A 17699-nucleotide genomic window follows, 5' to 3' on the forward strand; every position below is an offset into this window, starting at 1 on the left:
TAAGTATGTGCTGGATGAATAAACTCATGATCCCACACTAACTCATGTGGCACAGGGCACAGCTGATAGCACCTGTCGAACGCGTGCTCCCTCATGTATGGATCATCTCTCTGTCCCAGTTGTCTCTTCTGCAAAATGGAGAAATGAAAGTGCCAGCCTGGCAGGGCCAGGCACCCAGTAGGTGCTCACTAAATGTTAGCTATGAGCGCCGCCACTGCTATTACCCAGCCACGTATAAAATGTTACTTCCGGTCCTTAGCTTCACAGGCTTACTCTGGATCAGAGGTAGAGGAGCTGAAATATGTTTTGTAATTAATGTACGGGTCAGCAAAATAATTTATATTGTGTTTAGAGGACTAAAGGGTTGTATTTGGGGTTTGGTTTCCAGTTCAATGTGGGTCAGTGTGAGTGAAGAATCAAGTGAGCTGACCACGTGTGGCTCACTCTCTCTGCACACGGCTCGCAGGGGAGAGAGGGACGTCCATTCTTTCAACTCATTCGTTGAGCAAACACTTACTGAGCATCCACTAGATGCAGACATAGTTCTGAGAGCTGGGAATAAAGTGGTGAAAATGCAGACAACATGCAAATCAGAACAGCAATGAAACATCGCTGCACAGCTATTAGAATGACCAAAATCCAGAACACTGACAACACCAAATGCAGGCACAGATGTGGAGCAACAGGAACTCTCTCTCAGTCATTGCTCATGGGAATCAAAAGTGGTACAGCAGCTTTGGAAGACAGTCTGGCAGTTTCTTACAAAACTAACCAAACATACTGCTACCATGAGATCCAGGAATCCTTGGTATTTATCCAAAGGAGTTGAAAACATGTCCACAGAAAACTTGCACATCAACATGTACAACAGCTTTACTGGCAATTGCCAAAACTTGGAGGCAACCAAGATGTCCTTTAGTAGACGAGTGGATAAATACTGTGGTACCTCTGGACAATGGAGTATTACTCAGCACTAAAGAGAAATGGCATCAAGCCATGGACACACATGGAGGAAAAGTGAATGTATACTGCGGAGTGGAAGACGCCAGTGTGAACAGGCTGCACACTGCATGATCCCAACCACGTGACAATGTGGAAAAGGCAAAACTATGGCGATCAGAGGTTGCTGGGGTGGGGAGGGAGGGATGAGCAGGCAGAGCACAGAGGACTGTTAGGGCAGTGAGGCTGCCCTGCGTGGTATACAGTGGAGAGCACACGTCTTACACACCCGTCCAAACCCACAGAGTGCACAGCACCAAGGGTGGACCCTAGTGAAAACTATGGGCTCTGGGTCGTAGTCAGAGAAATGGGAAATTTCTGTATCTTCCTCTTAATTTTGCTGTGAACATAAATCTGTTTTTTAAAAAAATAAAGTCTTTTTTTCTTTCTTTATTATTTTTTTATTTTAGCATATTATGGGGTACAACTGTTAAGGTTACTTATATTGCCCATGCCCCCCTCCTCCCTCGAGTAAGAGCTTCAAGCATGTCCATCCCCCAAACGTTGCATACCTTACTCATTGTGGTTGTATATACCCATCCCTTCCTCCTCCCTCCCACCCTCCCGACACCCGATAAATGTTACTACTATATGTCCACTTAGGTGTTGATCCATTAATACCAATTTGCTGGTGAGTACATGTGGTGCTGGTTTTTCCATTCTTGAGATACTTCACTTAGTAGAATGGGTTCCAGCTCTATCCAGGAAAATACAAGAGGTGCTGTATCACCATTGTTTCTTATAGCTGAGTAGTATTCCATGATATACATATACCACATTTTATTAATCCACTCATGAATTGATGAACACTTGGGTTGTTTCCATAGCTTTGAAATTGTGAATTGTGCTGCTATAAACATTCAAGTGCAGGTGTCTTTTTCATAAAGTAACTTTTGATCTTTTGGGTAGATGCCCAGTAGTGGAATTGCTGGATCAAATGATAGATCTACTTGTATCGCTTTGAGGTATCTCCATATTGCTTTCCATAGAGGTTGAACTAGTTTGCAGTCCCACCAGCAGTGTAGGAGTGTTCCTCTCTCTCCGCATCCACGCCAGCATTTGTAGTTTGGGGACTTTTTTGATAAAGGCCATTCTCATTGGAGTTAAGTGATATCTCATTGTGGTTTTGATTTGCATTTCCCTGATGATTAGAGGTGTTGAACATTTTTTCTTATATTTGTTGGCCATTATTCTGTCTTCTTTTGAGAAGTTTCTGTTCATGTCCTTTGCCCATTTTTTCATAGGGTTGTTTGATTTTTTTCTTGCTGATTTTCCTGAGTTCTAAATAGATTCTAGTTATCAGCCCTTTATCAGATGTGTAGCTTGCAAAATTTTTCTCCCATTCTGTGGGTTGTCTGTTTGCTCTCTTGACAGTTTCTTTGGCTGTGCAGAAGCCCTTTAATTTCATTAGGTCCCATTTGTTCATTTTTGTTGCTGTTGTGATTGCCTTTGGGGTCTTCTTCATAAATTCTTTGCCTAGGCCAATGTCTAGAGGAGCAGATTCAACAATGTTAAAATGTCTATACTACCCAAAGTGACCTACAGAGTCAACGTAATCCCTATCAAAATACCATCATCATTTTTCACAGATATAGAAAAAATAATTTTATGCTTTGTATGGAACCAGAGAAGACCCCGTATAGCAAAATCAATCCTAGGCAATAAAAACAAAATAGGAGGTATCAATTTACCAGACTTCAAACTATACTACAAGACGATAGTCATTAAACAGCTTGGGACTGGCACAAGAACAGGGACACTGACCAGTGGAACAGAACAGAGAACCCAGATATAAAACCATCCTCATATAGCCAACTAATCTTCGATAAAGCAGACAAAAACAAACACTGGGGAAAAGAATCCTTATTTAATAAATGGTGCTGGGAAAACTGGATAGCCACATGTAGAAGACTGAAACAGGACCCACGCCTTTCACCTCTCACAAAAATCAACTCACGCTGGGTAACAGACTTGAACCTTAGGTGTGAAACTATTAGAATTCTAGAGAAAAATGTTGGAAATACTCTTCTAGACATTGGCTGAGGCAAAAATAAAGCCTTTTAAGAAATTCAGGTGACAGTTGTCACCCTCATAAAGAGACGCCTTCCTCTACAGTGGGGGAAAGGGATGCAGGAAATAAATACGTGGAATGCTCTGTGCCACGTCAGGTGAAAAGGTCACAGCGCAAGAAGTGGGTTAGGGACCGCCAAGACGGCGAGGGGCTTACGGAGGTAACTGGGAGGTCAGAGACGACCCCAGGTGAAAGGTAACATCTGATGAAGACCTTAGAAGGGCCATGCAGTGCAGGCGCCCAGAGAAAGTCGCCCCAGGCAGAGGGAGCGGCGAGTACAAAGACCTGGGGGGCAGGGGCAGGGACGTACAGGGGTGTCAGAGGAACTGGGGGAGGTGCCATGTGATTCTCAAACACTTGAGGGTGCCACAGTTTCCAATTAATTCAGCTCACTACAGCAGGTGGACACTTCCTATTAAAATGTATGACATCCTAATGCAATGTCTGTGGCTCTCTGGGATATGAGCTTTGCACAAAAGTGCTCGGTCTTCAAGCTTTGTGGGCTTAATCTGCATGTTCACTGCCTCCATTAGCAATTTCATGCAAATTATCTGTCCTGCAAATTCATGGGTTATTTTTCATACTTTGGGGTTTCTCAGAAGGAAGTATAATAATGTACATCTCTCCAACACATGATAATTTCCACAGGGCTTTCATCCACTGGATCTCATTTGACTTGAAGCTTACAAAGCATGGAAGGAAGGAGGGATTGTCCCATCTTACAGAGGAAGAGGAAGGACCATTTTCCATATGGAGCATATAATCACCACATGCCTCTCTGTCATATGGCAACACATCCTTCTCTTTGAGGGCAGGGCCTTTTGCTTTTTCAAGCTGATATGCCTGAGGCAGGCTTTGGTGTTAGATCTGAGTCTAGCAGGGTTGTGCTGCAGCGAGCTCAGATCAGTTCATAGTAATCGAACACTAAATTTTCAGAAATTTTGCAAGCTGGTTGACATCATGCTGTTAGTTTGAAATGAACCATTAAAAGAATATTTATAGCACAAAAATCAGCAAATGTGACAAAATCAGGGCCTGTTCCTCCCCTAGTCCAGCCCTACCTCAGAAGAGCTGGTTGTTAAGCATTTACCAGCACACCATTGCTTCTACTCCCATTACTTCTACTCTTGTTAGCTATGTGTCTTGCACAAATAACCCACGAATCTTCAGATTCTCCATCTGTAAACTGGAGATAATAGCAGCCACTTTGCCAGATGGTTCTGAGGATTAATCATGATAAAATATGAAAAGAGCTATGCACCATAGGTGATCATTAGATAGTGCTGTTACTATTACTGCATAGTGTGAGATGAACTTAACAACTCCCATGGGCCAAAGAGAGTCTTCGTTTCAGAAAAACATGCGGGAAAACATGAGGAGCAGTTGGAAAAGTGGGTACAAGAAGGTGTCATGCTGTAGCAGCAGAGCACCCCAAAGACAGCCCACAGGTCTGAGGAGTCCTGGCTCTTCCATGTGACCGTGGCAAATCCCGTGGTCCCGACTGACCGTGGCATCCGCCGTTCTCCTGCAGGAACTGCCCGGCACAGCAAAGCCAAAATCTCCTCTGGGCCCTGTTTCTGCACAGCCAGACCTCTGGCTCCTCATGCAGCCCTCTACATGACTCGGTGCCGGCCCACTGAGTGTCGGGCTGCAGCCGAGTACACCCTGTGACCCACACTCACAGCCCCAACCCTGCCCTCGGAAGAATAACAAACCCATGCCACTTACGAAGCAAATGCTGGATATCTGGCATCCTTAACGCACACGATGAAGTTACCATGGTGCTATGAATGCTGGAATTGTAAGGACAAGATAGCTCACCTCTTACCCCTTTTATTACAGAAGTTGCCATGGTGATGGGAGCATCCCAGGAGACTGAAGACCTTACTGATTAGAATGGGAAGACTCCCATGAGCACTCTCCATCTCTGTGTGTCGGTGATGGACCAGGACATCATTTGCTCCCCAGGGAATGGCAGATATTTGAAATCTCTATAATTTGTTAACTTACCCCAGGACACCAAAGCACCATGACTACTCAGGTCGGAGGGAAGAGAGCAGAGAAGCATAGGCACCTGTCAGGTAGCATGTGTCCGCTCTCCTCTGCTAGCTCTGGAAAGACCGGGGTGACTGTCTTTCTCATGGTTCTGCCACCAGGGCCGAGTGCAGCACCTGGCATGTCGGTGGCCCTTAGCAGCACCTAGTGAATGAATCTACTGAACGTCAGATGACGGGAGGCAGAGATGAGTAAGGCCTGGTCCCCTTCCCCACGCAGCTCGCTGCCATGGAGGATGCAGACGCGTCAGCAGATGGATGCAACAGAGCCTCCTTGTACCATCGCAGGGTCCTGGAGAGGCCACCGGCAGGTGCAGGTGGTGGCACGTGTGCCAAGGAAGCACAGGGGAGGAGATTACAGCTGGACTAGCACTCCAGGAGGGCAGGGGCCACGCCACTTCTCTTATCTCTGTACTCTTAGAAATTAGGACAGTGCCCGGTACCCAGGAGAGCCCAGAAAATGTCTGCTTCATGAACAGTTTCCTGTGGGAGGATGAATAGCTCTCACAGTGAGCAAAGAAGAGACAGCGCTCCAGGCAGAAGGCACAGCAAGTGCGAAGGCTCGGAGAGATGAGGGCAGCAAGACACACTGTGGACGCCACGAATCAGCGGTTCCACAGCCGGAACAAAATCGGGCCCGAAGACAGCAGCAGGAGTAGGTGTCAGGCATGAGACTGGACGTAGTGTGAGAATCCAGGTTGTGGAAAACATTTATTCTGTGTGCTTTGGATAGCCATCGCGGTGCTCTGTGCAGAGGAGTAGTCGGTGCAGAGTCACACTTGGATGAGACCTGGTGTAGGAAGGGCAAACTGGTGACCGTAGCTGTGGCCGACACCGAAATGCTGGTCAGGAGGCTGTAACCGCGGTGAAGGCCAGCGAAGGCGACTTGGTGGGAGTGACGCTGCTCGGCCTCCTACAGCTGGTCATAAAGGGCTTGGTCCTTTGCCAAAGGCTCCCCTGGGGGCTTCCAGCCTCGCTCTCCTCCAACGTCTGTCCCTGCCCTCCTGCTTCTGCCAGAGCAGCTCCGCCTTTAAATACTCACGTTTTATTGTAATGAAAAAAATCTCAATGCTTAAATTTAGCCACTGATCTAAGTGGTTCTTTCTTGGCTTAGAATGGCATGTAAACACCTGTGAGTTGACTCATTCCATTGCCACTCAAAGAAGGTTCTAGAAACCTACACCTGCTCTGAGAGCTATTTAAATGGACTCCAGGTATCTCTCTCATCCCATCCTGCTACGCATGCTTGCAGTTTTTTAGGCAGTAGACAGTAGCTGGTGCCTCCCTCATCCAATTTTAAACAAACCATTTTAACAGTGAGTCTAGTATAATAAATAAATATAGTCAATTAGGTAAGTAGAAATAGGTTTTTAAAATGTAGTCCCAAAACACAATTGAACCACCTACCCCAAAACATTTAATTAGGATAATAGTGTAATGCTAAAAACTTAAGACATGTCTTCCAAAAGTCAGCATGTCCTCACGTATGATGCCAGAGAAGACAGACAGAACAGGTAGTCCACATGCAGAGACGAGAAGTGACCGCACTTCAAGTGCTCGGTCAGCCTCAAAGGACACGTGCTAACACAGGCGTATGACACTTCGCTGTGCTTGCGTTGCACTCTGCAGGTACTGTGCATCTCACACGTTGGAGGTTTGAAGCAAGCCTGCAGCAAGCAAGTCTAGGGTGTCATTTTGCCAACAGCATGTGTTCACTTAGTGTCTGTGTGTCACATTACGGGGATTCTTGCAATATTTCAACCTTTTCATTATTATTATATCTGTTATGGTGATCTGTAATCAATGATCTTTGATGCTACTACTGTAATTGTTTTAGGGCACCATGAGCCACACTCATATAAGATGGCAAACTTAATTGATAAAGGTCGTGTGTGTTCTGACTGCTCCCCCGACCAGCTGTTCCCCTCTCCCTCTCCGTCTCCTTGGGCCTTCCTATTCCCTGGGACACAGCAACGTTAAAGTTAGGTCAATTAATAATGCTACAATGGCTTCTAAGTGTTCAAGTGAAAGGAAAAGTCACATATTTCTCACTGCAAATCAAAAGCTAGCAATGATTAAGCTTAGTGAAAGCCTTAAGAAAGCTGCTGAAAGCCAAGATAAGCCAAAAGCTTGCACCAAACAGTTAGCCAAGTTGTGAATGCAAAGGAAAAATTGTTGAAAGAGATTGAAAGTGCTCCTCCAGTGAACACGCCAATGATAAGCAAGCAAAGCAGTCTTGTTGCTGATATGGAGAAAGTGTCAGTGGTCCGGGCAGAAGCTCAAACCACAACACTCCCTTACTCCAGAGCCTACTTGAGAGCAAGGCCCCGAGTCTTCAATTCTGTGAAGGCTGAGAGAGACGTGGACGCTGCAGAAGAGAAGCTGGAAGCTAGCGGAGTGTGCCTCCAGCAGTTTGAGGAAAGAAGCCGTCCCCATAACACGAAGTGCAAGGTGAGGCAGCAAGTGCAGACGGAGAAGCTGCAGCGAGTCTCCCAGGAGATCCAGCTGAGATACGTGTGAAGGTGGCTACGCTAGACAGTGGATTTTCAGTGTAGACAAGACAGCCTTCTTCCACTGGAAGAAGCCATCGTGGACTTCCACTGCTAGAGAGAAGTCAGTGCCTGGCTCCAAAGCTTCAAAGGACAGGCTGGCTCTCTGCTTAGGGGCTAGTGCAGCTGGTGACTTGAAGTTGAAGCCAGCGCTCACTTGCCATTCTGAAAATCCCAGGGCCCTTAAGAATGACGCCGAAGCTACTCTGCCTGTGCTCTACAAATGGCACAGCAAAGCCTGGGTGACAGCACCTCTGTTCACAGCATTGTTTACTGAATACTTTAATCCAACTGTTGAGATCTAATGTTCAAAAAAACACTCAGATTCTGTTCAAAATATTATTAATACTGCTCACTAACAACATACCTGCTCACCCGAGAGCTCTGACAGAGATGTGCAAGGAGACTGGTGTTGTTTTCATGTAGCTACCACAACATCTATTCTGTAGCACGTGGATCCAGTTGTCATTTTTGACTTACAAATTTTATTATTTAGGAAGTATCTATTCTAAGCCTATAGCTGGCATAGAGCATGATTCCTCTAATGGATCTGGGAAAAGTAAATTGGAAATCTTCTGGAAAGGCTTCACCAGTCTCGGTGCCATTAAGGACATTCCTGATTCATGGGAGGAGGTCAAAATACCGACATCACAGGAGTCTGGAGGAAGTTGCTTCTGACCCCCAAGGGTGAACTGCAGACGTGGTGGAAACAGCAGCAGAACTAGAGCCCAAAGCGGAGCTGAAGATCTGCCTGAATTGCTGCAATCTCATGATAAAACTCGATGAGGAGTTGCTTCTAGTGGGTGAGCAAAGAAAATAGTTTCTAGAGATGGAACCTTCTGCTGGTGAAGATGCCATGGACATTGTTGACATGGCCACAAAAGATCCGGAGCAGCACATAAACTCAGTGGGAGAGCAGCAGCGGAGGTCGAGAGGACTGGCCCCAGCACTGAAAGACGCTCGGCTGTGGCAAAGGCTATCTAACATCACATGCTACAGAGGAATCTGCTGTGAAAGGAAGAGTCGAATGGTGCGGCCAACTTCATTATTGCCTTATATTAAGAAATTGCCACAGCTGGCCCGCCCTGTGGTGACCAGCGCCTGACCAGTCAGCAGCGATGGGCACTGGGGGACCCTCCGCCAGCAGAGCGATTGCCTTGGCTGAAGACTCAGACGATCATTTGCATGTTTTAGCAATAAAGTATTTTAAAGTTAAGATATATACATTGTTTTTAGACATAATTCTATTGCACACTTAATAGACTATTAGGCTGGGCACAGTGGCTCAGGCCTGTAGTCCCAGCTACTCAGGAGGCTGAGGCAGCAGGATCGCTTGAGCCCAGGAGTTTGAGGTTGCTGTGAGCCACGATGACACCAGTGCACTCTAGCCCAGGCAACAGAGCGAGACTCTGTCTCAAAAAAAATAGACTATAGTATAATGTAAACAACTTAATTTGCATTGAGAAATCAAAAAATTTGTTTGACTCCCATTATTGCAATGTTTGCTTTATTGCTGTGGTCTGGAACTGAACCTGCGATGTCTCCGAGGTGTGCCTGTAATGCCAGTACTAAGGTGGACCCTTTATGGGGTGGTCACCAATGTCCAAGACCTGTTAGGTATTACCCCGTTTGATCCTTAGAGCAACACTACGACGTCCTGACCCTTTTGTTTCCATCTTACAAATAAGCAACCTGAGATGTGCAGGGCCAATCTGCTTCTCTCGAGGCCTCCGAAGTAGTCAGCTCAGGCTGACACACAAAAAACAGACGGAGGGCCTTGAACAATAGTAATTTACTTCTCACAGTTACGGAGGCTGGAAGTGGTGGTGAGGGTGCCGGCATCGCAGGGTCCTGGTGAGGGCGCTCTTGCTGACGTGCAGACGGCAGCTTCTCCTTGCTGTGCCCTCAGTCAGATCACTCTCTCTCTCTTCTTGTAAGGCCACAGGCCTATAACATTAGCACCCACCCCATGACTGCATTTAGCAGTAATTACCTCTTACAAGGCCCCGTCTCCAGTTGTGCTGGGAGGTAGGGCCCCAACATATGAACTTGGAGCTGGGGGACACAATTCGGTCATAGCAGCCTCTTAGCTGGAGAGAGGCAGGGCTGGGATTAGAATCCAGGAGGTCAGACCTTCAACTCCCCACCCCACCAGGACTCCCACTAACGAGCCACCCTCACTCTCTGGGCTGTGATTTTTCTTTCTCTTTCTCCTCTGCCTTGGTTGTCTTAAGCCCAAGAGAATCAAACAGCTTTTCATTAGAACAGGTGAAAGTATCGCACTTGACAATTCAACTCGGATCAGCACAGGCTTGGGAGCACAAATCATTCATTCTTTGAGGCAAAATTGTCATGAAAACTAATCAGTGCAGAGCCTTAGCCTGTGCCAGTTACACAGCATGTCAGCAAAAAGGAACAATGATAAGGTGTGCAGTCAGGGTTTCCAAGGCTACAATAATTCACGCTCCACGTAATGAGATGAAACGCTGACAGATAATTCATATAAAGTGGTGGTGTCCTTTTGAACCTGACAGATAACTCCACATGGTGTGCTCTCACAGCAAGTGAGAGAAGCAGGCAAAGAGAAGCCCAGGCGGGAGGTGTACAGCAGGGAGGGGGGGCTGCAGCGGGCTCAGCAGGGAAGGGGCAGGCCCCATCATAGTGGCTGTGGGAGAGGGGACAAGTGTGGGCCACTAAGCCAGACAGCCTGGCTTCTAACCCCATGTCCTCCACTTACTAGTGGCATGACTCAGTTGCCCCATCTGTAAAATAGGACCAATACTTTTAAGATAACAGCACAAAATTAATGAGGCTGCATCAAAGAAGTTCAAAGACACATTATCAAGTATCCAGTAAATGTCAGAGGTAATTTCCTGATAAGAACTGAAAATATCAGTTCAGCAGGATGGTCTTGAGTCTGAATCGAGAGTCACTGGCTCAGGCCAGGTAATGAGCTGCCTGGGCCCTGCTTTCTGTCGCTGAGACATGGGCAGAGTTGACATGAAGACTCCTAGACAAGGATATAATGTGCGGGTAGCAGGTACCAACCATGGGGCTAGAACAGACTCTACCTGTATTCTTGTGGAAACAGCTCTGAATTTCTCCCTGGAGATCCCCTTCCCCCACTCTAGTCATGGGACACGGGGCAACCTCCTGCCCCTCCTCCACTACGCAGGGATGGGGACGTGTCCCAAGCTGGGTCACTGCCCGTGACCTTCAGCCTCTGGGGCCTGGTCAGCTGGTAGGAAACACTGGACTTACCAGTGTCAATGAGAGTCATGGCTCTGAAAATAAAGCTGATATGGGGAAAGGAGGGGAGACAGAGAGAGACCAAAGTCAGCCATAACTGACTTTTTAGTTATAAAAGCCAAGAAATTCCCTTTTGTGCTTAAGCAAATTTGTTTCTCTTCCCTATAACTAAGTAAATCCTGACCCATACAGTATAAACAGTGCTCAGTACTGACCAACGGAATGATGACCTTTCTCTTTTAACCTGTAGCTTGAAGGATCATTATTTATATCTGCTATCTATCTATTAATATCTCTATCCATCTATAATCCATCATGTATATCAAATCCATCATTTGTCTATCATCTATGTATCTATCATCTACTCAGCTTATCATTCATCTATTATAATACGAATACATACATATATAACCTCTTAAAGTGAACAAAATTTTATTTACAGAAAATATACTTTCATATATTTTCTTTTCACTTGATTCTTGAAACAGTCACAAATATGGCATTATTATGTCCATTAACAAGTGAGAAATTGAGGCTTAAAGAGTTTGGGAAGTGACTCCAAAATCCAGCAATAGGTTCATCCATTTTGTTTATGAAGGAAATACAATGCCAATAGAAGCCAACACTTGCAGAGAATTTTCTTATTTATAACACTTTCATGTAACCAACAGGTATTTGTCATTAATCTGTTGGTATCTTAGAGAACATGAACAGAGCATCAAAAAGTGCCCAACAAGTGGGTGCTCCAACATAGTCTTTCTCCTTTAACATACAAACTCAGTTGTGCCCCTGATCCTGCTCATCCTCTCTAAGGAGACTCTTCTGAAAATGTTTAGGCTCAGAGATATTCATCTAAGTAGTATTTACATTGGCAAAATAATTAGAAACAGCCCTAAGTAACCTATAAGACAGGATAAGGGCTTAATGGCTTATGTACTTTTCGAAAGTGGACTATTATGTAGCCATTAAAATCGACAGACAAAGAGTTTGCAATAATGAGGAGACAGTGCTCCTACCACACTGTTAATTTGAAAAAGCAGAAGACAAAATCACTGTGCATGGTTTTTATACCAATGACATACACAGTCATATGTCATTGATACAAAAAATACAAGAAAAGGATTATGAGAACCCAAATGTAATCTGGACATGATTAGATTCTGGATATTTGCTGCTTTCTTATGTATCTTATTTTCTGTGTTTTCCAATGAACATGTGTTGCTTTTCTGATTAGAAATACACTTTTTAAAAATTGCCTTGCATAGCAATCTAAACACAAAGGGGTGCATTTCTTCCAAACAATTGAAGTGTTTAGCTGTGCAGTCCCCAACTCCTGGGCTGCAGAACAGCACTGGCCCACAGCCTGTTGGGACCAGGCCGCACAGGAGGTGAGCAGGGCAAGCGAGTGAAGCTTCGTCTGTGTTTACAGCCACTCTCCGCCGCTCCCCAGCCCCCCGGCCCCCACATCCGTGGAACAATTGTCTTCCATAAAACCAGTGCCTGGTGCCAAAAAGGTTGGGGTCCGATGGTTTAGGTCACTGCCCAGAGACATGAAAAACTTTCAGTTGTTACTCAGACTGGGATGTACAACATCAGTTTGTTTTTTCCCCAGGGAAATGCCTGAGTCTGTGCATCTGCCTTGCATACGTTGATTTTCTCAAACAGGATAACTGTATTCCTCCTGTTCTCCTATCACCAATGTTCGAAGTGCTTCTAAGTATGAAGAAACAGAATCAGAGGTGACAGGAAGGAACATGGGCAAAGACAGACGTCCCCCGCCAGGGTCACTGCTGTTGTTCTCAAGATAAGCAGTCAGCTGAGCTGCTGAATGGAACAGTTGGAATCTGTCTCCTAGAGTGGCCTATCCTCTCCCCTTCAACAAAATCCAGCCGAGCACACATTTTCCAAGTGCCTCCAACATGTCTGACACTGTGTGAGGCCCCAGAAACAGAGCTGGGTGTCAAGCAGCAAGTGATTTCCTAGTGAGGACAGACGAGCAATCCGATAATTCGGTTCACTGTGGTAAAGGCTGTTTGGGTCAAGTGTGCCGTGAGGCAGCGACCACGAGGTACATCGCCAGGTTGGCAGAGGCTTGTGGCCTAAGGGCTTCCTAAGCCGGGGCCCAGAATGCAGAGGAACTGGATAGGGGACACTGGTGGTAGTGGAGACCGGAGAGTTTTAGGAAAAGGAGATGCCATGTGCAAAGGCACAGAGCTAGGGCTGTTTTCGGAAGCAAGTTTAACGTGGAGTTATAGCCAAGGATGGAAAGGAGAGAAAGTTCTGGAACATGAGTCATGGTAGGCCTCGTGGGCTGCATTCAGAACTCAGAATTTAGCGTGTCCATGCTGGACAGCTATCCTGAGTGGAACAAAGCATGGGTCCCAAGTGGCCCTTCTTGCCATCAGCTCCGTGGGTGTGATTTTCCAAAACACTGAACTCCCTTTAGCAGGCTCTATTTGGCATTCCCTTAGAACATTCCACACAGCTTCTCAAATATACAAAACCTTCTCTTCTGAATCCATTTCAACTCTGATTCATCAGATAAGAGCACAGAATTAAAATGAAGCATGCCCTTGAAGCTCCATCAGAAATGTACCCTACGACACACTTAAGACTCTCTGAACCCAGAAATGCCATTCCTTTCCCTTTGCAGACGATTCCTTCCAGCACTTGCCTGCAGCTGGGGGAGCCCCCGAGCCCCAACAACTCACTCACCACAGATTGACCAGGAAGGGGTGCTCCAGCCCCTGCATGATCTGCAGTTCCCTGAAGACATTCCGAACTTCGTCCCTCTCGATGCACTTCTGCTTGTTCATGTACTTCATTGCGTACATCTTCTTCGTGTCTCGCTTCTGCACAATGCACACCTGAGCGACAGCCAAAGGGGAGAACATTCAGGCCAACAATTAAAAAAAGAAGAAAAGTCAATCCCCTCCACAATTCTACTCCTGGATTCAAGTCTCTGTTCTGAAAACTTGCTAGCAGAGCAGCTCTGGCTAAATTGGTGCCACAACCTCTACATCTGTAAAACGGAGAATTGTACCAGATTCGTCCGTTTACCAAATATTTACACTAGGACTGGCCTGGCCTGAGTGTGGAAAAGGAGCTGCAGACGCACGAGCTGGGAGGAGCAGCCCCGCCCATGAGGAGCTCACAGGCCGGGAGCCAGCAAGGCGCACAGTGCCCAGGACCCTGGGAGTGGGGGTGCCGTGTGCCACAGGCCACTCTGCTCACTGAATGTCCTCGCTTCCCACTTCAGCACACCCCTGCCTGCCTTCCAGCCACCAGCCATGTGTCACTTTGCCTGAGGCCTCTTCTTGCCAGGAGGGCCCTCTGCTGCCCATACAACAGACCAGCAGAGTCAGGGAATTAGTGTCCCCAGGAGCAGCACTCGGCCCGTGACGGATAGAAAAGGGGTGTCAGCACCTTGCCCGTTGGGTGGGACAGGTCTGAGGCTGCGGTTTCACGCTGGCCCCAGAGTGTGTAGTTCCACAGGGCTGGACGGCGTACCCTTCCCTGACTCACTTCCCAACTCATTCACTTGTGTTCTCTTTACCTCTCCAGGTCCCTGTGCTCAAACCATGGCGTCGCAGGCTGCTTTTGGGGAAGCCCAGGCTCAGGCACACGGGCTCAGGGGAGCGCGGAGAGGCTGTGACAGTGGTGACAGCAGTGCCTGTATTGAGCACTCTACTGCAGGCCGGGCACTGAGCAAGTCATCTCCTTGGTGATCTCACTTAATCCCTGCGAGAACTTTCTGGATAAAGTACGCGGAGGCTATATTAACTTGCCCAGTTAAATGGCAGACAGGACTCAGCGCACAAGCCTGACTTTTGAGTGACTCTCTTGCCTGGGGGCGCAGGGCCAGGGTGGGAGAGGCTTCCGGAAGGAGTGCCAGAGGCAGCGGCGCTCCCCCACGGCAAGGGCGCAGGAGCAGGCTTCTCGGGAAAGGGAGCGTCAGGGAGGAGACAGGAGCCCGAGAAGGCGCTGTGAGCAGTACGGTGTGGGGGAAACAGTCGCCAGGCCTGACGTGCGCCGTGTGACCTGGACAGTCGACAAGGATTGCATGATCTGTTTGCCCCAACAGTCCCTCAGGCTGCCAGAACAAAGGGTCACAAATTGGATGAGTGGCTCAGGCAGCAGAAACGTGCCATCTCACAGCTGGAGGCTGGAATCCCATCACGGCGTCCACAGGCCACACTCGCTCTGGCTGCCCTGGGGTCCCCGCTTGCCCCTTCTAGCCTCGGTGGCTGCCAGCAGCCCCTGGTTCTTCGTGGCTTGCAGCTGCAGCGCTTCAGTCCCTGCCTCTACTGCAGCGTGGCCTCCTCCTGGTAGCTGTGTCGCTGATCCCAAATTTTTGTCTTATAAGGACACCATTTACCGTGGATTCAGGACACCCAGCTCCGGCATGGCCTCATCTTACCTACTGACATCTGCAGTGAGCCTACTTCCACGAGCTCACGTTCTGAGGTTCCAGGAGGCTGCGAACTTTTGGTGGTGGGGGGGAGGGGACAGTTTCAACCCGGTGCAGCTACTATTACTACCTGGTGCAGATAGAGGACAGTGAGGCCCTGGAAGCTTCCAGGCCTTTCTCAGGGCTCTCAAGCCTCAAACCCAGGCTCTGTGCCTCTCAGCTGTCACGTCTCACCCACAGCGTGGAGTCCTTGATACAAGAGACATGTTGGAAAAATCCAGCAATGAGGCAGTGGGCCGGGGTGCCCAGTGGCGGAGCTGGGGTTTGTCCTGACCTCACAGGCTGCTCCTCCGTTGGGAACCAGACCCCTTTCAGCTCCGCAGACCCAGCACGTGGGAAAGCCTGGGTCCTGGCTCCGGCATCTGTCTGAGCTGTGTCAGCAAGCTACCCTGCCCCTGGTGGGGACTGGACAGGACCGAGGAAGCGGGAGTGCCTGGAAACGCTGGGGGGAGGGGACAGTAAAAGTCACCCGGATGTCAATGTATTAAATAATGCGCTTCATAACCCGCCACGAAGATGCCTTCCTACACAGTCAGAGCAGCGGCACGAGGCTGAAGGCCCGGGGACTTCCATTTCCAGGGAACTTGAAAATGCAAAATGCGGGAGGCCACGGTGTGACGTCCAAAGGCAGCTTAGGGAGCTGGGCTTTGTGGGATCGGAGCAGGGACTTCCGAAGCCCCGGGCACCGCCCTGAGGCCCGCCTTGAAGGCAGACGTGCCGTGAGGATAAAGCCCCCAACCAGGATTTCTCATCTCTCTGGCTTCTCATTTGCCTTCTCAGAAGGGGCGCGGCGGGCACTGTCTCTCGGGCCGGGCCCTGCTGGCCGCGGCTGCGTCCTCCCAACACGGGCTGTGCGGCGCTCCTGGGTTTGACACACAGAGGTGCTGAGGGGTGGCTCTCGCCTCAGCTCAGGGACAGTTTAGGAATCATTGTGCCAGGTATGCTCCAAAATCACATTAGAATTCCGGCTTCCAAAGTAGAGCTAATGATTTCAGTAGAGCTTGGAAGTTTGGCTTTTCAGTGCACGAACAAGAAGGTGGCTGGCACAGGAGGTCGGATATAGCCGGGAAGCTCAGACTGCTGAGAAAAAGAGGCGAGAACAAGGCACAGGGCTTCCAGCCAGCTAGTGCGGGCCCTGAGGGTGGCTGGGATCCCACGATCATCTGGGCCTGGGCTCCCTCCTCAGTAAACTGAAGGCTAGGCCCTGTGCTCCCCACGGCATCGCAGGAGCACGTTTCTCAGGGACACCTGCTGGAAGGCTGGGTGTAGGGTCAGGCGAGCTGACCCCGGCCCTCTCGCAGACTCGGGGGCTGCTCTGCACGGACCCCTGTGCTCCAGACGCTCTCTCCACTGAATGGAGAGAGCGTCTGCCGGGAAGTCAGACACACAGAGAGTTTGAGCTCAGAGGCCACTCTGACCAGAACTTAAACTCCAGGTCTTTGCTGTGTGATCATGGGCAACTCACTCACCCTCTCTGAGCGCCAGTCTGCACATCGGAGCACCAGCTGTTCAGCACGTGAGAACACAGTGAGAAGTCAGCAGCCTGCAACCTGGAAGAGGCCCTCACCAGAACCCAACGTGCTGGCACCTCGATCTGGGACTTGCAGCCTCCAGAACTGTGATCAACAAATGTTGCTGCAGAAGCCACCCAGTCTGTGGTGCTTTAGTTACAGCAGCCGAACATGCCAAAGCAGCGCCCTTATTTGGATAAGGGTCTTTGCAGTTGTGATTGTTAAGGATCTCCAGGTGAGATCATCTTGGATTAGGGTGGACCCTAAATCGAATGGCAAGTGTCCTCAGAAGAGAAGAAAATGGGGACAGGCCAGGAGAAGGCCGTGTGACAGTGGGGCAGAGACGGCGCGGGCAGCCCCAGGGCTGCCGCACCTGCCAGGAGCGGAATGAAGGGCTTGGGACAGACTCACCTGCAGAGCCTCTAGAAGGAGGCTACCCTGCCCAGGCCTGGATTTTAGACTTCCGGCCTCCAGAACTGTAAGATAATAGATTTCTGCTGTTCTAAGCCGCCCAGTTCGTGGCGATGTGTTATAGAATTCCCTAGGAAACGAACACAGCCCAGAAATGCCCACCGCTGCCACTCGCCTACGGCTGAACGGCTCGGCCAGGGGCTCGGTGGCCTCACTCTCCTCCACTGTAAAGTGGGTCTGTAGGGCTGACCCTTCCGGGTCTACAGTCAGGTATCCAGGGCTCGGAGTGGAAGGAGCCGGCAGAGCACGTGGCCCATGCGGGGTCCCGCACACACGGGCTGGCACAGTGACGGACAGATCGATGTTTTGGACCCAGCCCCTGTG

The 17699-nt window shown here is 48.8% G+C and overlaps 1 protein-coding gene across 2 annotated transcripts in view; it reads right to left on the reverse strand.

The window, feature by feature from the left end:
* Window positions 1–1295: 1295 nt before the first annotated feature.
* Window positions 1296–17699, reverse strand: part of LOC142861078 (serine/threonine-protein kinase 32B-like) — a 118851-nt gene continuing 102447 nt past the window's right edge. Inside the window, exons 3-4 of one of the 2 annotated variants that reach the window (XM_075992957.1) lie at window positions 13638–13789; window positions 1296–2487 (exon numbers count right to left, since the gene is read on the reverse strand). In XM_075992957.1, the coding sequence (XP_075849072.1) occupies window position 2487; window positions 13638–13789 (153 nt within the window). In that variant the 3' untranslated portion in view covers window positions 1296–2486. Of the gene's footprint in view, window positions 2488–12033; window positions 13790–17699 lie in introns of those variants that run through there. The other variant, XM_075992956.1, reaches the window with a different exon arrangement.

Source organism: Microcebus murinus, chromosome 16 (genome assembly GCF_040939455.1).
Source record: "Microcebus murinus isolate Inina chromosome 16, M.murinus_Inina_mat1.0, whole genome shotgun sequence".
Taxonomy (NCBI): domain Eukaryota; kingdom Metazoa; phylum Chordata; class Mammalia; order Primates; family Cheirogaleidae; genus Microcebus; species Microcebus murinus.